General features: G+C 42.2%; 1 protein-coding gene across 2 annotated transcripts in view; it reads left to right on the forward strand.

Annotated features, from left to right (window-relative positions):
- LOC125116837 (uncharacterized) overlaps nucleotides 1–23,621 on the forward strand; it is a 152,847-nt gene that overhangs the window by 71,036 nt on the left and 58,190 nt on the right. For both annotated transcript variants that reach the window (XM_047762415.1, XM_047762425.1), the window contains 6 exons: nucleotides 4,174–4,331; nucleotides 5,950–6,070; nucleotides 7,539–7,588; nucleotides 8,230–8,406; nucleotides 17,222–17,339; nucleotides 19,042–19,207. In XM_047762415.1, coding sequence (XP_047618371.1) covers nucleotides 4,174–4,331; nucleotides 5,950–6,070; nucleotides 7,539–7,588; nucleotides 8,230–8,406; nucleotides 17,222–17,339; nucleotides 19,042–19,207 — 790 coding nt within the window. The remainder of the gene's footprint in view (nucleotides 1–4,173; nucleotides 4,332–5,949; nucleotides 6,071–7,538; nucleotides 7,589–8,229; nucleotides 8,407–17,221; nucleotides 17,340–19,041; nucleotides 19,208–23,621) is intronic.

Below are 23,621 nucleotides of genomic sequence, written 5' to 3' on the forward strand. Positions count from 1 at the left end.
GATGAATATAATTTCGGTATAAAACTAAATATTACTTTAGGAATTCAATTTTCCAGATGGACTTAAACATTCTTTAGGCCCTTGGATTCTATATAGCTCGCCACATTTGCCCTTTATCACATTTATTTACCTGTCCATCTGTTTTTTTACTCTTCATGTTAATAAGAGAGTGTAAGTTTTATATGTATGGCAAGAATATTCAATCCCCACTTCTACTGCAAAATAATAATTCCCACTGAAATAAAATACTTAAGTAGGAAACAGAGATAGAGTAAGTTAAATTGATTTAAAAAAATTCAACCCCCAAATCTTAATTCTGTAATTACTTGAAGTTAGGCTCATTAGATAACACTGAAGTACGTTTCATACCTGGTGTGTCAAAGAGGACACATAAGTGTTTCAAATACAAGGAATAATAGAGATTCAACAAGCTATAGAAGTAATTTAAATAAAAGAGAGGTCACATCTGGGGAGCCAGAAGGGACAGCACAAAGTGGGGACATCTGGAAAAACTTGAACAATAAGTTTTGATGAGCAGAGATGAACATGTGATCATTTTGAGAGAAGAGCCTTCAGATACTCAAGGATAGTATAAAAGGGCAGATAGGTACTAGGGGAAAAAATGAGAAGCCCAGCTTGACCCACCTATGGTTTTCATGCATAGTTGACATATGGAATCTTTTATTCAATTAATTTAGCCTTATGAAGAATACCAATATGTAAAACAATATAAGTGGGTTGTCCAGATTGAGAGCCTTATAAGTCACTCCCTGAGATCCATTTAGGGAGCAAGTGTTGAAAGTCACTGGCTAGGAGCACAGAGCAGGGGTAGGATGGCATTAGAATAATAGCCTGGAAAGATTCACAGAACATGGAGGGGCAGAAATGCATTAGAGTTATTTATATATATGAATATATGAGCATATATCATAATATATATGGGAATATCTATGTGTGGTAATTTATATACTTTCCTACAAATATGGGACAGGAAAGTAAAGAGTAATATGGGATAGTAAAGAGTAATAAATGATGGAGACATCGAAAGGGAACAAGAGGAAAGGAGGGAGAAGAGGAAGGAAAGAGACAGAGAATAAAATTGTTCACTGCTATCAAAACCAAAGATGGGAATTATTTCAAGAAGAAATGACTCACCAAGGAAGGTGTACAGATGGCAAACAAACATGTAAAACAATGTTCAACAGCATTAATTATTAAAGGAATGCAATTAAAACTCCAGTTAGAAACCACTGCATACCAACTAGACTGGTTAAAATTTAAACTGACCATTCTGAGTCTTGGCAGGATGTGGAGGATCTAGAACTCATACACATGGGAATACAAAGTGGCCAGTTACCCTGGGAAACAGTTTGGCAGTTTCTTAGAAAGTTAAATATATACTTACCCTATGATCCAGCCTTTTCACTCCTAGGTATTTACCTAAGAAAAATGAAATCAATATCCCTACATAATAAATAAATAAAGGCATAATAAATGTTTATAGCCACTTTATTTAAAATAGCCAAGAAGTGGAAAGAACCCAAATGTCTATCACCAAATGAATGGATAAACAGATTGTGGCATATTCATATAATGGAATATTACTTAGCAATGCAAAGAAATGAATTGTTGATACATACAACAATATGGATGAAGCCAGACAAAAAGTCACATACTGCGTGACTTCATTTTTATAAAATTCAAGGAAATGTATTCTAATCTATAGTTGCAGAATGCAGAGCAATAGTTGATTGCTTGATGAAGGGGATGAGGTAGGAGGAGTGGCTATGGTCATTATTTTGATTGCAGTGATGGTTTCCCAGTTGTATACATATGGCAAAACTTATCTAATTGTATACTTTAAGTATGTGCTGTTTATTGAATGCCAGTTATACCTTGATGAAGCTATTACTTTTAGGAGGGGGATGAGGAGGGGAGAGAGGAGGAGAAGGAGGAAGAGGGAGAGGAGGAAAAAGTTAAATGTAGATGGAAGAACTAGAAGAGGAGGGATTAAAATGAGGCAATTGACATTCTCAAACGTTCATTGCTGACTCTGAGAAAGCAGTTCTAATGGGTTGGAGTGAAAGCCAGACTGCCAGAGTGAAGGAGTGAGAGAATGATAGAAATGTAGAAGCAGGGTATATTTACAGCTCCTGCATTAGTGTGCTGGGGCAGCCATAACAAAATACCATAGACTGGGAGGGCTAAACAACAGAAATTTATTTTTTTCATAGTTCTGAAATCTAGAAGTCGAAGATCTAGGAGCCTGAATGGTCAGCGTCTAGTGAGAGTGCTCTTCCTTGCAGAGGCCACATTCTTCCTGTCCTCACAGGGCAGAAAGAGAGAGAGTTCTGGTGTCTCTTCCTCTTCATAATGACAGTAGCCCTTTCAGATTAGGGTTCTATCAGATTATGACTTCACCTAACCCTAAATATCCCCCAAAGGCCCCATATCCAAATACCATTACATTGGGAGTTAGGGCTTCAACATAAGAATTTAGGGGGAGACACAAACATTTGGTCTGTAATAACTCTTTAAGAAGTTGGGTCCAAATTGAAGAGGAACCTTGAGGGGGTAGGAGAATTAAGAATAAAATACACATGAACATAATTGTAGGAAGAGGCTAGAAGAGAGAAAGAAATTAAGGATAGAAACAATAAATGGGCATGGTTGGGATTTTGAGTGCAGGCGAGGAAGTCAGGGAGTTAAGGGTTCACTTCAGCTTCTATCGTCCAGGCAAGGCAGGGAGCTAAATGATGGATATACCTCGGCTCAAGGAATCCTCTCAACAGCCCCAGAAAATGGAGGATATCATCTGTTTTTTCTAGGTGAGGAAACAGGTTCTGAAAAGTTAAGTAACAGAGCCAAGATCACCAGCTAAGTGCCAGGACTGGAATCTGATGTCACATGACATGTGCTATGTACAACCGTGCATTCAGTGCTCGTCCCTATACACATTAAATACGTGTACTATTAGCTCACTCATAGCCCTTCTAAGACCTCTTGAGTCTTCTGAACTGGTATTTTCTACTATTTCCAGGAGACTGGGATAGTCCAAGGGTCTTCACAAAAAATCAAAATGGATACTATAGACTTTTTACCCAAGATTTTTTCCTTTTGCCTCATTTTCCTTATGTCTCCTTCAGTAATTCAGCTATGGAGAGCTTATTTCTCTTTGAAGAACAAGTCTTTCCTTTGAAGGTGTAATACTTTTCTTTTAGTTAGAAAGAAACTAAATTTCTTTTTGTTTTGTCTTTTTTTTTTTTTTTTTTTTTTTTTTTTTTTTTTTTTTTTTTAGGGCTGCACCTGCAGCATATGGATGTTCCCAGGCTAGGAATCAAATCAGAGCTTCAGCTGCTGGCCTACACCACAGCCACAGCAATGCCAGATGTGAGCCCCGTCTGTGACCTACTCCACAGCTCACAGCAATGCCGGATCCTTAACGCATTGAGTGAGGCCAGGGATCAAACCTGAGTCTTCATGGAAACTAGTCAGATTCATTTCTGCCGAGCCACGACGGGGACTCCCTAAATTTCTTTTAGAAGGAAAAAAATGTAACTTTAGTTACATTTTGAAAAATGTGAAAGAATTCCATCCATCATGCCCTATAGCCCCATAACCAATAGGAATATTGAAAATACAGATCTCCCTTTTTTCTTGCCCCTCCTTCTTCCCTTCTCCCCCCACTCTCCCTCCACCTCTCCCTGCTTCATTATTACATTATGCAGGGCAGCATATATAGCCACCTCCATCTGCTTAGGCTATACCACAATGGGCACCCTGAGATGATTTTTCAGATCCTGTAGCCATGAATTCCATCAGCTGTGTTTCTTCAGAGGCCACTGTACAAAGCACTCCAACTAGACACCTTGTAAAATGGCGAGGTTTTTTTTTTTTTTTTTTCCAGAGCACTTTAGAAACTCTGTTCTGGAAATAGTCACACTTAATGCCTCACCCCTTCATTGTGCAAGATAATATCTCTCTGCTCTTCAGTCCCTTACTCTCAGCTGTCCTCCCCTTCTCTCCTCTCTCTTCCACCCCCTCCTACCTGCTGTGTACCCAGCCATTTACATGAATTTGGGGTCAGTTGTGGCTGTGAGATAACTCTACAGCCAGTACCACAGGACTTACAAATCCAAAAGATTTAATTCACTTTGGTTTGAAATATTTTAGGAAATAAGTTCAGGTGCAAGAAATCACAGTGGAATGGGTCCAACCAGAAGAAGAAATTCCAGAACTGTGAATGGCATAGAAAGCATTCTGTTAGCCCCAACTCCAAAAGTCCCAGACACCCTTACTCATCCTTCAGAAAGATTCCAGGCTACTAAAAGGTACTGGCATGGACATGGAGGTGGGAGGTCACTTATAATAATAAGAGTATCTTCTGTTAAATCAGTTAATAACAGTATTACGGGACTGAAGGATACCTAAACTCCCAGAGAGGCCAGCATGTGTTAAATTTTTAAGACCTTGTATGAACATTGAGAAAGCTCAGCTCCAGTCTTTGAAGGAGAGTCAACATTTCCTAATTTCAGTCTCTTTTGTCTTTTATTGTCCCCCTCCTCCTTTTTTTTTTTTTCTTTTTTAGGGCTGCATCCTTGGCATGTGGAAGTTCCCAGGCTAGGGTTCGAATCAGAGCTGTAGCTACCAGCCACAGCCATAGCAACAGCAATACCAAATCCAAGCCACAACTGCGAACTACACTGCAGCTCATGGCAACATCAGATCCTTAACCCACTGAGCAAGGCCAGGGATAGAACCTTTATCCTCATGGATACTAGTCAGGTTCATTACTGCTGAGCCACAATGGGAACTTCTTCTTATCCTGCTTTCTTTCCCTCTCTTCTCTGCCACCTTCTTCCCTCTATGTTTTTCTGACTCCAGAGAGGGTAGAACACAAATAAGAATATGAGCACCTCCAGATTTTCCATGTCTATCTTAAACAGAAAAGCACAGAACTACCCTCACTATTCTAACAAGAATTTTCCATTGCTTAGAATAATGGAATGGTGCATTATTGGAGGCATGGCCTTGACAGACATCTACCTGTAAACCGGGGATTCCGCCCTGCTATACCTTGATCCCTTCTCACCATGACAGAAAAAGAGAAAAAGATTTTTATTCTGTAATAATTATGAATACTCTGAATATTTTATTGAGGCATACCAATGACACTGTAGTCTAATTTTGGCAAATTCAGAATGAAAAAATAAATAAATAACAGGCAAAGCTATCCTGCTTCTCAAGATGCCGTTAATCTGACACATGGCCAGAGCTTAAGTGCTCTAAATCCACATTCCCAATATGTGGATGGAAGATCTAAGTCCAATGTGTCTAGTCAAGAGGACCTTTGGGAGGCCACTTCAGTCCAGGTGCCCCTACCTTTCAGGCCAGGATGGCATAAAGGGGCTTTGGTAGTACAAACGCTGGGCCAGGTTATGAAGTTTGGGACTGAAGAGGGACTGTTGGTGCATGGGGGTCCCCAGTGAGGCTCACATCACCTCAGCATCCCCAGGGAATATGAGAAACACTTGAGGAGTTGCCGTTGTGGATCAGCGGTAATGAACACAACTAGTATCCGTGAGGACATGAGTTCGATCCCTGGCCTCACTCAGTGGGTTAAGGATCCAGCATTGCTGTGAGCTGTGGTATAGGTTGCAGATACGGCTTGGATCTGGCATTGCTGTGGCTGTGGTGTTGGCTGGCAGCTACAGCTCTGATTTGACCTCTGGCCTGGGAACTTCCATATGCCACAGGTGTGGCACTAAAAAGACAAAAAAAGAGAGAGAGACTTGAAGCAGGTGAGAACCAGAGCCTCCTGCTCTCCTGCTGCAGTCCCAGCATGTGGCCCCAGGTGTTCCTGTCCCCCAGAGAGCTCTCAAATTGTCTTCTTGTTATGTTTCCACTTACCTCCTGCTTTGGGCTCACATGTCTCTGTTCACTTGTCAGGGCCCCAGAAGCTTTTGTGTCTATTCAACTAGAAAAGGTGGGGCTGAGGGACATGATGCTGAATGCCTTCCTCCTCAGGAAACAAGCCATCGCCGACAGAATGCAGAACCTCGTGAGTGTGGTAAGAGGGCTCCCTAGAGCTCGCGTCATCTTTTACGTTTGAGCAAATAAAAATTCTTGGAATCTGTTGCTTTCAGCCTACTTGGGTAGAACCATTGGAAATATAAAGAACTGAAAAAAAAAAAAAAAGAGAGAATTCAATGAGAAATAGAAGGAAAGGTATTCAAGCTAATTGCTGTCTGGCTTTTGAAATATGTACATTTTTCCAAGGCCGCATTTTGTTTTGTCACTTTCTAAACAGAACTAGTTTCAGCACCTACTCTGAAACATTTGCCCACTCCTGGGTGACCCACAGGTGCTTAGGGGTTTAGACAAGGTAAGGACTCTTAACTATCTAATTCACCTGTTATCTTGGTTTTGTAGACACTACCACCATGTTTCTATTAAAGGGTTTAATACTAACCTAATCATTTGAACAGTATTATAAAATTTAAGGCTTTAATCAATTAGAAGTACTGCTTAATTTTATGGATATCATTTCATTATTCATTAGTTTTTTATGAGGAAGTCATTAGGCTAATATGTAGTTATTTGGGAATGAAATGACAAAGTTTATAATCTCTAGGCTTTGTCCCTGCCTGTGACTAAAAAGTAAGGACTTCAATTTACTTAATCCAGTTCTACAGATTGATATGATGAAGGCTAGGCCTTCTAAATTACTGCTGAGCAATGATGAGGGCAAAAACCCCTTTTGATCAGTAATTGAGATATTAAATTACTTTTTTAACTATAATATTTTTTAAAAATATTGACCAAGTGAAAAATGTATTAGCTCTTTAACTGTCCTTCAGGAATAGCCAATGCCTATAAGGTTAGAAAGGGCTCAGATGCTGTAAGTGTCAGTTTTGTCAAGGTCTGGGATTTTAGCCTACTCATAAACTAATAAGTTAGTTTACTACTGTTCTGAGGATGCAGGAGGACACAGACTCCTAGATCAGAAAAGAACTTTAATTTTTTTTTTTTTGTCTTTATAGGGCCACACCCACAGCATATGGAGGTTCCCAGGCTAGGGGTTGAATCAGAGCTGAAGCTGCTGGCTTATACCACAGCCACACCAGATTCAAGCCGTGTTTGTGACCTACACCACAGCTCATGACAACACCAGATTCTTAACCCAGTGAGTGAGGCCAGAGATTGAGCCTGCATCCTCATGGGTACTAGTCAGATTCATTTCCACTGAGCTACAATAGGAACTCCTGAGAAATTTTTTTTTTTTAATATTTACGGCCACACCCACAGCATATAGAGGTTCCTAGGCCAGAAACTGAATCTCAGCTGCAGCCAAGACCTACACCAGAGCTGCAGCAACACCGAATCCCTTAACCTGGGATCAAACACACTCCCCCCACAGTAACCTGAGCCACTTCAGTGGGATTCCTAACCCACTATGCCACAGCGGGAACTCCAAGCTTGGGGATTTCTTATAGCCAACAGTCTAATAGGAGAACTGTCATTCTCTTCTATTACAGGATGAACTTGGGAAGGTCAAGAGGGACGTTATAGTTGAATATTGCAAAAAGTAAGTATAGTGTATGTGAACTACATGTGCTGATTTCTGACTGAACTCAATAAATAGCAGTGGTATATAGACATCCAGACAGTGAATCAACTGGTTAACCACAGTCCTGTTGGCTAAAAGCAAATTAAACTGCCCTCTGACACAAAGAGGAAGCAGCATCAGAAGTGACGGATAAGAGGAGTTCCCATTGTGGCTCAGTGGTTAACGAATCCCACTCGGAACCATGAGGTTGTGGGTTCAATCCCTGCCCTTGCCCAGTGGGTTAATGATCTGGCCTTGCCATGAGCTGTGGTGTAAGTCGCAGACAGGCCCGGATCCCGCGTTGCTGTGGCTCTGGCATAGGCCGGCAGCTACAGCTCCGATTCGACCCCTAGCCTGGGAACCTGCAGATGCCACAGGAGCAGCCCCAGAAAAGGCAAAAAGACCAAAAAAAAAAAAAAAGAAGTGGCAGATAAGAGGCACTTGGAAGAGGTCCATGCCTCTGCTCTCAGGCAAGGGCAGCCTGACCAAGCGGAAGTTTCTTCCTAACAGAGGTCCTCTATTCTCTTTGAAAAGTCTCCCAGGACATAGATCTTGGAAGTTCTGTAAGAGATGGAACAACTTGGATTCACCTCTGGACATCATCTCTTCTGACTTTTCAGGTTCAACCGCCACATGTCTCACTATGCTCTTCGGGGTCAGATCATGGCGTACTGCAACAGCCTGAGATCCCTGTTGGATGGTTGCCCTACCATCAGGGATACCTTTTTCATGGTGGGACAACCACATGAAAAGAAGGGCTTGAGGGACTCTGCGGAGGGCCTCAAGGCTGATCCCAGGTGCGGAATTTTCTTTAGAGCTTGTTATTCTCCCTCCTCCTGCCCCAGGGGAGAGATGTGTGACGTTTGGTATGGAAATCTTGCTCCCTTTGCTGTATTTAACCTTGGATCTTCAGGTCCAGATGGGCAAAAGAAAGAGTTAATGCTCCAAGAATAAGAGTATCTTTGTGTTTGAATGCAGAAGGAGTTCTTTGTTTATGGGCTGTTTGACTGCTTTTTCAATCTATGCAGTTTTGTTTTCCCCTGGAGTACCCAGAGATTTTCATCAGTTGCACTCTTTTACATAAGCCAGCACCTAAAATAAGCAAACAAATAAGTAAACTTAATCTTGAACTGTTCTGGCTTCAAATATTTTACTCAGTAGTGTAGAAAAAAAAAAAAAGCAATGATATTCCAGTGCCTTGGATAAATTGGTGTCCTTCTGTACTTCTCTGGTAAAGGAAAATAATTTGTATGTAGAGTGATATTAAGTGAAAAGAGTGGAACTGCTTCCATCCTTCCTTATCATGTCTTATCCAGTTTTTCAGCCTACCTAGAGTTCACTCACCTGGTTGAGGAGTTGGCATACCTGTGATGTAAATGACATTTCCTTAAAAAAAAAAAAAAAAAAAAAGAAGGGCGTAATACATAGTTACACAGCCTCCAAGAGGAAACAAAAATACTCTGTAGGGTGAGCTTACCTCCCTCTTATGGCATGGAGTGAAGCTTAGTGCTGAGTAAAATACTTAATAAATGTGATCACAGAACAAAGAAATAGAAGAGAATTAAAAGACTGTATCAGACCACTCTTTACTCACTTATTCATGGATTATTCAACCACAATTTATCCAGTGCTTATTTATTCAGCAGGTACTATGAATGCTGGAGTTACCAAGGTGAATTAAGTCATGGACTCTGGCAGTAAATTCAGTCTTATGGGGGAAATCGCTATAAACAAATGAGTAACGTCAGAGATTTTAAAGATAACATGTTAAAGTTATGTGAAAAGTCCTGTGAGGACACTGAAGAGGAAGTGTTTAACTCTAGCCCAGGGGCCTCAGGGAGAAGTTCAAAGAGGAGGTGACAGGTAAGTTGCAGTTCACCAAGGGAATGGGGACGATAGAACAGGCTAGAGAATGCTAGAGAATGAAAAAGTTGAATGCGTCTGCCCTTGGCTAACCAATAGCTGGCTATCAAAATAGTGGCCAGTCTGAACTTGAAGTTTACAAGATGCCTAGTTTATGGATTACCAGTGTTTTGTCTCATGAGCCCCACCAGTACATTCACTTGGGTAAACTTCAGGATTTACACAATAGAGGAATGCATCAGAGAGAGAAGTAGGGCAAAAATGCCTCAGTAGTCTGATTTTTTTTTTTTTTGATTAAAGTCTGATAGGTTATATGTTTCGCAGTGAGGCTGAAGTGCATCTTTCATATAAAATCATCACAAGTTAATCCTCTAGGACTTAGTTCTACTCTCTCATCCACCCACTAGCCACATCAACCATTTGTAAGCTCAATCTGCATTTGGGATCAAATTTTTAAAATAATTTCCAGAAGTATCACCATGATTTTGCTACTTTTTGTATCTAGGATAAAACGAATTAAGGAAGTCTGGTTTTGTTTCTGATGTATTTTATTTGCAGCAATCAAATAAGCAGGTCAGGAAGTTGAGAGAGAAAAAAAAATCTCCCCAACTTTCAGGTTTTGTTTTATTCCTTTATTTATTTATTTGGGGATGACCTATGTTTCCTAAAGATTAAGGAAAACAGTCAATAAAGAGAAGAGACTAGAGCCCCAGATCATCTGGTCAGTTAATGTGTGATCATTTCAGGACAGGGCTTTGGGCCAGGAAAGTGTAAGCAAAGTGAGTGCCCACCAAGAGCCCATGGCATATAGTCAGGCAGTGGATAAACAGCAACTGATAACAGATTCAGTGGTTCTCCACTACCCACATCTCCTGCTTCCTAAATTCTCTAGATTTTAACATGTCCCTTTTAAAACACTCACACAAAATGGAGCATAGAGAAAGGAACTTCCGTTTTCTCTAGAAGTTTGGAAAAGGTACTCTATATGATTCTTTCTAACTCTGAAGTCTATGATTCCATATATTGAGGATTAATGAGAATTGAACTTTAGCTTCACGGAGGTATAGAGAGAGAACCATGGCCTGGGAGTTAGAATATTTGGACTTTACCCAGCTCAGTCATAGGTTGTTTTGAAGTCTCAGAACCTTCAGTCTCTGGGCTTCAACTCTTTATCTAATAAGTGAGGAAACTAAAGCAACTCTCTGAAGCTAAACAGGCCAAGTTTTTTTAGTGCTGAACTGTCTAGAGCTTTATTCCAAGGAATGAAACTGCTGAGGAAAGACTTGCTGGGAAGAGGCCATTTAAGAATGCTCATGAGGAGTTCCCATCATGGCGCAGTGGTTAACGAATCCAACTAGGAACCATGAGGTTGCAGGTTCGATCCCTGACCTTGCTCAGTGGGTTAAGGTTCCGGCATTGCCGTGAGCTGTGGTATAGGTCGCAGATGCGGCTCAGATCCCAAGTTGCTGTGGCTCTGGTGTAGGCTGGTGGCTACAGCTCCAATTAGATCCCTAGCCTGGGAACCTCCATATGCTGTGGGAGCAGCCCAAGAAATGGCAAAAAAAAAAAAAAAAATGCTCATGAAATGATAAATGGGAATCATCCCAAGTCAAGGTTAACTAGAGATGAAGGGACGGAGTTGAGGAATGAGGGTCGTGGAGGACAGAGATCCTCACCTTACTCAAAAATACAGAGTTGGATTAGATCAAGGATAAGAAATGTTTTATTTTAAATATCAATTTCAAGGATGTATTCATGTCCTGCCTAGGATTCTGAGACGTCTCAAGCTTGTGAGATTGTGATGGATTAGCAATATCAACCATGGTCAAGGAAAGCGAGAAAGAAGGCCTCCTTGCTTGTGTTCACCATCCCATCAAATAGAAAAGCCCCATAAATCCTGTAGGTTTAAAACTCTTAAGATGTTGGAGTTCCCTAATGGCCTAGTGGTTAAGGAACTGGCGTTGTTACTGCTGTGGCCCGGGTCACTACTATGGCCCATGTTCAGTCCCTGACCTAGGAACTTCCACATACCATGGGTGCAGCCAAAATAATAATAATAATAATAATAATAATAATGCTGAGAGACTAATTAATCCTTCAAAGGCTATAAGTTACTGTTTAGTTTTAGCAGAGATACCCTGCCAGTAAACCAGAATCTAAATAGAGGAGGAGCCAAGGAAATCTCTCCTCCAAAGAAGGCTGCCCCCTGAGGGCTCCGTGCCCTCACGGCTCTGGAGATGTCTGGAGACCAGGACGACACTTGGTCACACTCCCAAGAGCAGTGGCATCAACTGATAGAGGAGCAGAGAAGGGACAGAGAGAGGACACTAACATTACACAAGCCCTTACCATGTGACTGGCAGAGCCACCATTCTCCCACATCCGCTGCTCTGTGTGAATGAGAGGAGAGCACCATGTCCTCGGGGCAGGAATTTCAGCCACTGCCAGTTGCCTTTGGGCAAAGACTGACGGAAATACATGGCAGCCTTGGTGCCAAGGGCTGTATGGCAATGAATTAGACATGCTTCTTGCCCTCAGGCAAGGGGAAATAAACAATTATAGTACATTGTGATAAAGAGTAAAATTAAAGTATAATGGATAATACATTCAGTATTATCAAAAGGATCAGGGAAGTGGGGCCGGGGAGCTAGGAAGGTGTCAGGAAGGAAAGCCATTTAACTTACCTCTTAAAGTATGACTAGGCAGTTCCCATCATGGCTCAGTGGTTAAGGAACCCAACTAGGATCTGTGAGGACATGGGTTCGATCCCTGGCCTTGCTCAGTGGGTTAAGGATCTGGCATTGCCGTGAGCTGTGGTGTGGGTCGCAGACAGGGCTTGGATCCTGCGTCCCTGTGGCTGTGGTGTAGGTTGGGAGCTGTAGCTCTGATTTGACCCCTAGCCTGGGAACTTCCATATGCCACAGGTGCAGCCCTAAAAAGACAAAAAGACAAAAAAAAAATAGATAAAAAATAAAGGATGACTGGTGTTTCAGGTGGACAAGGAAAGGAAATTCAGTTCAAGCTGGGAGACTCGCATGTGCAACGGCACAGAGATGTGAGACAGCATGTGGACATGCTTCCCCATGGCTTCTCTCCAGGGTATGTGAGGCTGAGCCAGGAGAAACAGGATGTACAGAGCCACGGGCAAGATCCCAAAGTCTGCCATTTGTCCTTCAACAGACCAGGAGAAGAGAGGCAAGATGATGGTCAGCAATCATGAGGAAGCTACTGAAACTGTACATACAGGACAAGTTTAGGAGTTGAAATCAGCTAGGCCAGGTGCTGGATTTCAGGCAGAGCCAAGTGAGAAGGAAGAGGAATCCAGGATGTCACCCACAGTCTCATGCTGGAGTGAATAAAAAGATATCAGAATGGGAGTTCCCATCATGGCCCAGTGGAAACGAATCTGACTACCACCTATGAGGACCCAGGCTGGATCCCTGGCCTCACTCAGTGGGTTAAAGATCCGTTGTTGCTGTGGCTATGGCTATGGCCAGCAGCTACAGCTCCAATTTGACCCCTAGCCTGGGAACCTCCTTATGGCGCAGGTGCAGCCCTAAAGAGACACACATGACAGAATGGCTCTTTAATGGGTGTGGAGTTTCAGTTTTGGAAGATGGACAAAAATGTTTTCTGGAAATAGGTGATGGTGATGGCTGCCCAATATTGTGAATGTACTTAATGCCACTGAAGTGTGCACTTAAAAAGAGTTAACATGGTAAATTTTATGTATTATCACATTTTTTAATGAGGAAAAAAGGATGGTAATGTCATTAAGAGGTGAGATGTGGAGATGGAGATAATGAATCACAGCTCTGAAGCTGCGCATTTCTTCCATTAGTCTCCCAACAAGTCTCAGATGCATCTTATTTTGGATGTTCTCCACTTTCACATACTTTCATCCTCTGTGCTTCTATTATAACCTCATGCTAGCTTGTCTAGCTTCCTCTGGAATGTAAGATCCTTGAGGGCTGAGGTTGTCTTCATTTCATAGCCTCGATATGTACCTCTGTATTGACCTTGCTTTGAAGGGGGGGAGGGGAATGGGCCCACAGAAGTAGAAGCAGTTCCAGCCTCTTTAATTCAATTATGAAATAACAGATTGTATCATCATCTGCTGCTAGGAATTTGGTATGAGGTTTAAGAAAGACTTGGAATTTTTGAAAAAGGAAATGGACATGAGAGCTGATCAAAAGAAAGCAAACCAGTTGTCCCTTGCGTGACACAGCTCAGGCTGGAAACCATTTACTTGTTGTTGCCTCAGTGTAATGAGTAGTGTGATTTCCTCCAGCTGTGCTCAGCAGCGTGTGACTAGAGGCCAAAAGCCAGACCAGCTGGAGGGATCGAGAGTTGGCGTTTTGCTAGATAGGTGAGTTAGGAGTACAAAGCAGAAGAGAATTACAGGTGCTGGTGGGAGAGTAGTTCATATGCTTGGCTGTGAGACCCAGTGTGTGTGTGGGGAAGGGAGTGGAGTCAGAATGGAACTGACAGATGGAAGAGGAGGCCAGAGGGCTGGATAATGTCAAGGAGTGTATTTTGTGGCCATGAAGAAGGGTTAGTGGGAGTGAATGAGTGAGAAAACTGGAAGAGAAAAAGGTTGAGCTGGAAATGTAGAATATTTAAGTCTTTGGAGGTGATATGGTTCCAGAATTCAGGAATATAGCCCTGGAGAGGGCAGTGAAGGGGAATGGAGGTGAAGAGGGGTGATGTTGAACAGGTCAACGAATTATCAGGCCGCTGAGTTGATGGGCCATCACAAGGGGGGAGGAATCCCCCTTATGGGGCTGAGAACCAGGTTTTGTTCCTGCACTGAGCACCTAAAAGCTTCTACTGCCCTCACTGCCCCACCTCAAGCAGAGGATGCCTGCTGATGGCAGGGGTGGAAGTGGCAGGAAATAATGGCTGAGAAGGAAAACATAACACTTGATAGAGGGCCCCATGGCCCCAGGGACACAGGTGCTTCTCAGAGGCCAAGACTGGCTTTAGCCACACTGCTGCCAGCCCGGTGACATGCAGGCCTAGGTGCTCAGGCCTTGTGACTTTTTATTGTTTATAGTCCGTGTTTCCCTTGGGTACCGTCCAACAGGGTGAACTGAGTAACAGAGCTAAGACAGAATTAAGCTGGTTTTGATCTGCTCCAGGACAGGATAGTCTGCTTTGTGGTTGCTGAAATAAGTTCTCCAAACTGACACCATACTTTGTTCCTGCGCTTCAGACTGCCTGATTAAAATCCTGAAAAAGGTAGGTTTATGGCTGATGATTCACTCCAAGTTGAGTTTTAATAATTTAAAAAGTTTCATATTCAGAATGTTCAATATGGAAAACATTTTACCTTCAGTTAAAATGAATTACATTGTACTTTAAGAAATGGAGGAGTTCCCCTGACTAGGAACCATGAGGTTGAACGTTCGATCCCTGGCCTCGCTCAGTGGGTTAACAATCCAGCGTTGCCATGAGATGTAGTGTAGGTCACCGACGTGGCTCGGATTGGAGTTGTTGTGGGTGTGGTGTAGGCCGGCAGCTGTAGCTCCAATTGGACCCCTAGCCTGGGAAGCTCCATATGCCATACCTGCGGCCCTAAAAAGCAAAAAATAAATAAAAACGACTCCCTGGTTTCTAGTTTTGAGGACTTGGAGGTTGTGGTTCTTTTAACACAGGAGGAGGCCCAGGATTGGGGTGGGAGCGGGTGAGGAGTTCAGTTCTTGCCTTTTTTGATTGAGGTTGTCTGAGACACTGCCATCCAGGATGGAGCAGGTTGGGACTCTGGATCTGTGGAAAGGTCAGGCAGGCAGATGTGGGTTAAGGATGAATGGATGGCAGCAGCAGCCAGAGAGTGAACACACTTGCTGGGGACCAGAAGGAGAATTGGAAGAGCAGAGCTGAGTATGTCCTAGGTGCCCTGGGCAGGGGGGTGGTGTGTGGGTGTGGGCCCCCCATCCACTGCACACCTCCTTCTGCTTTTTGTGTGTGGTGTCAAGCCTGCCTGGTCTAGCATAACCAAGGTAGGTGTGAGAAGGCACTAGTCTCTGGGCTTCCCCCAGAACCCTGAGCTCTGAGGCATCCCCTCCTTAATGTGTTCAGGTCCCTGCTTCTTAACAAATCACTCTGAGAGTTCCTACATGCCTCTCTACTGGGCCACACGTATCCCTTGGCCCCTGCCCACCCCTGGTCACTCTGCTAGACACCCACACCTTGGCATCACAGTAATGAACTTTGTACAGCACCTCACAATGTATAAAATATTTTTCACATGCCTGATAACTCTTTTTAAAAATTGTTCTTTACACCAATCTTATCAGTTAAGAATCATTATCCCCATTTTATGGCTGAAAATAATCAAAGAGGGAATTCCCACTGTGGCACAGTATGTTAAGAGTCCAACTGCTGTGGCTTGGGTCGCTATGTAGGCACAGGCTCCATCACCTGCCCAGTGCAGTGGGTTAAAGATCCAGCAACCTATTCTGCAGCTGTGGCTAATATAAAGTCCCTGGCCCAGGAACTTCCATGTGCCGTGGGTGTGGCCATTAAAAAAAAAAAAAAAAAAAAAAAAAGGACTCAAACAGGATAATGTGTCTACAGCCACACAGCTGTGAGTAATGGAAGGTGGTCTCAAAATCAGGTCCATGGATGCCAGATTCCACACCTGTTTACTGCACATACCTCCATTTTCCACACTTGATAAAGACGGTTAATTAAACTCAAAGGCACCGAATCCATTCAAATGGGAAACAGTCTCTCAACCCACCACCCTCTGTTACAGTGGGCTGCCTCACTCCTGAGATGATGTAGAAACCAGGTTAGGAGGCCTTCTCCCTCCAGTGGATGCAGTAGAAAGATCAGGAGCTTCTGCATGTATGAAGGTCAAAAACAGGCAAACCCAACAAAATCATCTTTTAATGGTATAGCCATTTGCAGTAAAACTACAAAGAAAAGCTACTATAAATGAATGTAAAATTCAGGATGATGGTTCCTCCAGGGACCACAAAGAATGTGCACATGGGGCTTCAAAGAAGCTGGTGACATTCTGTTTCCAGGCCAGGCACTGGGCTTGTTGAATCCTTAAATGAGACATATATGGATTATGTATTTGTATATAAAACTCTAACACTTACACTGCTGCCTAAGACATGAGAAAATATTTGGAAGAGGAGAAAAGGAGAAAGGAGGGAAAAAGGACCAAAGTCTGGAGCACCTGGCAGGAAACATGGTGGGAAGGGAAGGAAAATAGAGACTGGTCTCGTGAGCCTGGATTCTAGAACTGGACAGATCTGTACTTAAATCTCAACTTCAACTCTTAGGAATGGTGTAGGCAAGATCTCTGTAACCTGGTAGGCCCACAGTTTCCTCACCTGTGAAACAGGTACAACATAGATACATGTTGTTCTAAGGTTGTCATAAGAATTAAGTGAGAAAATGTCACCCCCAGCATGGTGCTGGCACTTAATTCATGCCCTCCCCTTCCCTTCTCACCACAACTTTCCCTCCCTCTGCGCCCACACCTTCCTCCCAGCACAGCTGAGGCTAAAACCAGACCAACTGCTCTGCTCTGGTTCAGTTATTTATAACTGGCTACTTGTGAGCGGCCTGAAAAGGAGACCTGCTGCCCTCCGGCTTAGACGCCCATGTGTGTGTCGCCACAGTCTGGACTCTGGCATGGTGGCTAGAGGGCAGTGATATAAATAGTTCACTTGCAATGCCTCTTTCAGAGAGAAATACTGTGCTACCTGAGCTTTCTTCTCCTACTTGCAGGAGTTTTCAGCTCCGGCCACGCCGTTTGCTATCTGCTGATGGGAAAGTCTTCCTCAATTTATGGTTCATACCCCATCCTTCTGAAGTGCTAGTGATGTTCAAAACTCTGACAGAAAAGGTTTGTATTATTTAATGTGAGCCATAATGGTTGTTTTTATGTCCCACAGTTAAACATATCAATTTCCCGGAATATCTTGTTGTCTGTCCCCATCTCCCCCAAAACATCTAATAACTGAAATCTCTCAACTCCTCATATTTTTGCCAGGTTTATTATAATTTCCCTTGTGCCTCATTATTTCATAGTTTTGTTTCTCCCTGGTCATTACTGAACACTAATTGGAACTTCCAATATTCCTGGTTAGTCCTCAATTTCCTCCCCAATCCTTCAAGAAAACCTCACCCTGATGTGCTGAAGCTAAGGCGAAATTGAGATCACACCTAATCATAATAATTTGCTGGTTCCTATTTTTTGAGGGATTCCTCTAGGTACCTCACTTACTGATTGAGGGTAACCATCAAAAAGGGTAGTTAGTAGTAGTTAATAATACATACATTATTCAAGTATTTAGCTAAATAAAGTGTAATATTGAAAAGGTCATTTGGGAACATTCTGATTTTTTTTTTCTTTGTGAGCGTAAACCTGTTTAGCAATCTAGGTTTCTCACCCTTTCTTCCCTTCCCCTCAGAAGCTTTATTGAGGTGTAATTAACAAATAAAATTGTATAATCTAAGGTGTGCAACATGATGGTTTGATATACATTGTGAAATGTGAAATGATTACCACACTTCAGTTAATACATCCATCACCTTACCTAGTTACCTTTTTATTCTTGTTGGTGTGCATGCTTATCTAACTCTCTTAGCAAATTTCAAGTATACAATAGTGTTATTAACTATAATCACCATGCTGTATATTAGATCCTCAGGACTTATTTATCTTATAAATAAAATTTGTACCTTTTGACCATCATCACCCCATTTCCTCCTTCCCCTGGCAACCACCTTTCTGTAAGTTTAACCTTTTCTTTTTTAGGTTCCACATATGAGTAAGATCACACAGTGTATGTCTCTCTCTGTCTGGCTTATTTCACTTAGCAAAATGTAATCCAGTTTTACCCATGTTATTGTAAATGGCAGGGATTCCTTCTTTTTATGTTTGACTAATATCCTTGTGTGTGTATGTGTGCACCTGCATGTGTGTGTGTGACATTTTCTTTATCCATTTATCCATCCACTGGACACTTAGGTAGCTTCCATATCTTGGCTGTTGTGAATAATGGTGCAATGAACATGGAAGAGTAGATAATCTCCTTGATGGATGGATTTTGTTTCCTTTGGATATATACCCAGAAGTAGGATTGCTGGATCATATGGTAATTTTACATGCAACAGAATGAAACTGGATCCCTACCTTATACCGGTCATAAAATTAACTTCAAATGGATGAAAGACTTAAATTTAAGACTGGAAACTAAAATCTTAGAGGAACATGGGGGAGAAGTTCTTTGACACCAGTCTTGGCAATGATTTTTTGGATACATTACTGAAAACACAGGCAGCAAAAGCAAAAATAAAAAGTGGGATAACATCAAACTAAAAAGCCTCCGCTAGCAAAACAGTCAACAAATGAGAAGGCAGTCTACCTAATGGGAGAAAATATTTGCAGACTATGCATATATACATAAATAATTTTTATTCGGTATTATACTGTGAAAGTGTTTATCTAGATATTCTTGTTCAAAGATAATGTTCCTAATCAATACTCATATATTTTTATATCCCCTTTGAAATTTATTTCCTTGTATTGATTTTACCCACAGGCAGCTTTTAGAGCCTTAAAGCTAACTCTACAGCTGATAGCCCCTCTCCATGACATTGTGGCCTACTTTTTCAGTTTTGCGAAACTTGGAAATTGTCCAGCATGTTTTGAATTTCCTCTAATTCCTAACCCTCTGAAAGGTGACTGGGGAGGAACTGAGGGTATTGGTAAGTGATTAAAGGTGGTTCAAGTCACCTTCAATTTTCATTTCAAATCCTATGAAGCTCTTTTTTCAGCTTTATTGAGGTATAATTGAAAAATTAAATGGTAAGATGTTTGACGTGAACAGCGTGATGATTTGATGTACATTGTGAAAGGAGGTCCCCTGTCTAGTAATGGCTGTGAAGCTCTTAAAACTTGGGAAGACAGGACTAAAATATTTCCTCATGAATGACAGAAGGGCAAAGGGAAAGTCCCATTATATAGAGTTTCCAAACTAATTGATTCCACATTTACAGGTTAAATCATGAAGTATATCAAATCAGAATTTGGGGAGCCTGGGTTTTTACCTGCCCCTGTTACTTGGTTCACTATGAACTGGGCACTTTACTCTCTAGGTCTCTGTTTGCCCATATATAAAAGGGGTGGTGGGGTGGTGGTGATAATATTTCTCTCACAGAGATGTTCTATGGATTAAAATATGTAAAAAATTATAGAAGGATCTACAAGTCTCTGTTAAATATTAGCTTGCTTTCATTCCCTTTCCCCTTCTAGTTTTTGCATACTAACGTGGAAGGTCAGTGCCAAGCATTCACTCTCAAGAAGCCCTCGATTAGCTAGCAATGACCCAGTAGTCCTGTTAGTAAGAACAATTGAGGCTTTAATTTTATCTGCCTAGGCTAATCCATGACCTCTAACTCAGCACAAGTTCTCAAATAAATGCATGAAGTAAATTAAAGACACTGAAATGCTTAGCAAGCTGGGTTTATCAGAAACAGTGAAACTGATCTTATTATTTTAATAATTTGACTCCTATCCAAATTATGTCATTAGTCAGATAATAGCAATATGTAATAACATAGTAGCCAAGGATTTTAAAAGGATGAGAAGAGCTAAAGAAATGAGATAATATGCCTATTTAAACCTGGTGGTCTTAAAACAAATATGATGTAATCTGAATACATTCCTTTCTGGCCAACCCTTTAAGGAAATGTTCATGAGAGATCCTGACTTAATTTGCCAGTAGATTGGGCTTGTGCTAATGAATGGTGTAGGAATCTATAAACATTCCTTTTTTTTTTTTTTTTGTCTTTTTAGAGCTACACCCGTGGCATATGAAGGTTCCCAGGCTAGGGGTTCAATCAGAGCTGTAGCCACCAGCCTACGCCAGAGCAACAGCAACTCGGGATCCAAGCTGTGTCTGCAACCTACACCACAGCTCAGGGCAACACCAGATCCTTAACCCACTGAGCGACGCCAGTGGTCGAACCTGCATCCTCATGGATCCTAGTTGGGTTTGTTAACCGCTGAGCCATGATGGGAACTCCTGAATCTATAAACATTCAGATGGGAGATGTGGGAAGGTGACCCTGGAGGAAGATAGATGCCTGTAGCCTGAGGAGAGGCAGCATGAAGATAGGAAGGAGTTGGTGCAGCCACAGCAAAAAGCACAGAATTTTTGCAGACCTACAAGCAAGTCTTCAATATAAGCATCAAGAGGTTATAAAAGTTCCAAAGCACTCTTAGATCCTTTCCTTTTGCTAATTTGGGGACTGTTGTAGAAGGGGTTTACTCAGAAAATAAACTAAGATGCTTTCAGGGGAGCTGGATGAAGGTTGGGAGGGTGGGGGCTGGACTTCAGATGAGTGATGGGAGAAAGGAGGACAGGCAAGGAAAAATGCTCTCCCTGCCCCTCAAGAGGGGGAGGCAGGTGTTACATGGAGATGAGATAGAGCCAGAGCCATGTTTCCCAAAGATGTCACTGCAGGTAAGTCCTATAGCAGCTGGGAGGGAAGAGCTCGCAGGGAAGGTGATTTTGGGGAACTTCCCCTCACCTTACAGGGAAAAATAGGAGGGATGGTCCAGGAGGAGAACAAGAAAGGGATACTAGCAAAGATAACAGCCAGAACTGCACATGGCCAGCCCAGAGAATGATGAACCCACCAGTGTGATGCTGAAGAATAGTGGGAAATGAGGCCACTTTGTTGAGGACCTAGAATTGCGAATGAAGGAAATTGGTTTTTTACTATTTATATGCTTACAAACCGGAAACCATTGAAATATTTGGGGCCCAGGCGTTCCAAGGTGTGCAATTAGAGACACACGCCTTGCCATGCTGCCAGCAAAAACATTTGTGCTCCAGGGAGAATGTGCCAAGTTTTGCATACTCTACTTTGCTAAAAATAGGTAAAGAGCACACTGAACTAAAAAAAAAAAAAAAAAAAAAAAATCCCACTCTAAGATAATCATCTTTTTAAAAGGCGAGGCTGCTCTGTTCCTGGACTGTTTCCCAGAGGAGGCGAGGAGAACTAAGGTGAAAAGATGAGATGGGTCTGGTCATATACCTACCCAACTTCTTTTAGCCACTTCAGAATTATTTGGAGTTAGATAAAGTGACTTTTGTGTATTTATATGCTTTAAAATCTTTTTTAAAACAAGTTTCAGCTGTGGTCCTACTGCTTGATTGAGGAAGCAGCTCTTAGATGCTGTGGACTAGCTCTGTGGACCCTGCCAAATCCTCTCCTTCCCTGAAAGCCAGCAACTCCCTTGGGAGCTCATGTGAAGCAGAGGATGTAATGTGAGAGTTAACACTGTGATTTCCATGTAAAGGATTAGGAGGCAATTAAACCCGGGTACTACACAGTGAACTTAGGATTTCAGGAACAGAATATACTGGCTTTAAGTATTCACATGGACCTGGGCCTCTGTGATTCCCCTCTCTCTGTCTGATTTCTCAAACAGAACCCTCCTGCAGAAAGGCACAAGAAAAGGCTCATTTGATTCCTAGTGTTTCCTGGTGGAGGGTCTATTCCCAGTCCCCAGCCATGGACCACATGGCAACCATCTGCCCCATCCTCACACACAGGCTGTCCACCCTGCCTGTGCTTGCCCCCTCTGCTCCCACTGCACAGTGACCCCACAAGAAAGGGAGGCCCAAATGAGCTTATTATCAGCAAAGAAAAGGTAGGCCTCACCCCCATATCTGTATTTTAATGATAATGCCACCTGTCAGCACAGAACAATTTTCCTGGGAAGTGATCATGTAAAAGTGCACACGAAGTGTTATATAAACAACAATGGAAAGAAGGAAAAGAGAAAAATCACCCGTAATTCAACCATTCCAGCAAATGAAATATTTTTATTTATCCTTACTTCCTTCTAGCCCTCGCCCAAATAGTTTTACAGAGCTTTAATCACAGGGTATGTGCAACTTTATATTCTTTTTTTTTTTTAATTGTCATTGCAGGGGATTACAAAGCTTTTCCTCTGGTTGCTGCATCACCTGCATGTGGTACTTCTGGACCAAGCACACTACACCTTGAACAAATAAGCCTCACTGATCACCCCTCCTCCCATCCACCACAAAGTTCTTAAGATTCTGCTACAGTTTTGTCTGTGACTCCTCTTCTAGTGGAAGTTTCTGTTCAGCCCAATATGACCATAATATTTATAGAGGAGTCATAAAAAAATCTGATGATTAGCCTTAATTCTTTTGTAGCTGGAAAAATACCCCCAAAACATTTAAAACAGTCATAAAAAAAAATCTGATGATTAGCCTTAATTCTTTTGTAGCTGGAAAAATACCCCCAAAACATTTTTATGCTGTGTGTAAAAAATCAAGTGAAAACATCAAGTAGGTATGAAATCTGGACTGCTCATCTTTTCCTAAAGTCAAGAGCATATATTACAAGTACATACTAGCATGATTCTCAGACCTGGTTCTGCCCTGATCAAGCTCTCATGAATGGCCTCCTTGTTCCTTCAATTCTTCTGCCTTCCAGGCCAGAAATGTTGGAAGAGATGCAGTACCGGGCCAGAGAGGGTACAAGGCTGCTCAAGTCTGGCAGAGCTAATGATTAGGTTAACTCTGGAAATGCCTGGGGGTCTCCATCTCACTTCTACCTTGGGCTGTAATCAAGCTCTGTGATCAGTATCCACAATCTTCTTCCCATAGCAAGGATGTCCGCTCGAGTAGAAAACTGAAACTGCCTCACAGGGAGGTGATGAGCACTTCAGATAGCTGACATCCTGGTAGCCATGGAAGCAGCCCACCTACGTACTCCACAAGTGCTCCCTAAGGGCTCATCATTTTCTCTCTGTGCTCTCCCATTCTGACCAACTCATTTCCTAAGCTAATAATAGAGATGCTAGTACAGCCATTTAGACCCAGACTAGGTTCCTCAAACCAGTATTGATGCCCCAAGAGGCCCTAACTTAAGTTTCTATCCAAACACATATAAATCTATGTATACCCAACCTGCTTTTAGACTCCTACAGTAAGGGTCTAGGAAATAAGCCAATTTAGGATCTCTCACAGCTGCACCTAAAATGATGAGAATCTCCCAGAAAGATGTATATGTATGTGTATACATATATGTATATATGTTTTTGGTTTTGCCTTGGATGATTCTGAGTCTTCTT

Source organism: Phacochoerus africanus, chromosome 2, assembly GCF_016906955.1.
Source record: "Phacochoerus africanus isolate WHEZ1 chromosome 2, ROS_Pafr_v1, whole genome shotgun sequence".
Taxonomy (NCBI): Eukaryota; Metazoa; Chordata; class Mammalia; order Artiodactyla; family Suidae; genus Phacochoerus; species Phacochoerus africanus.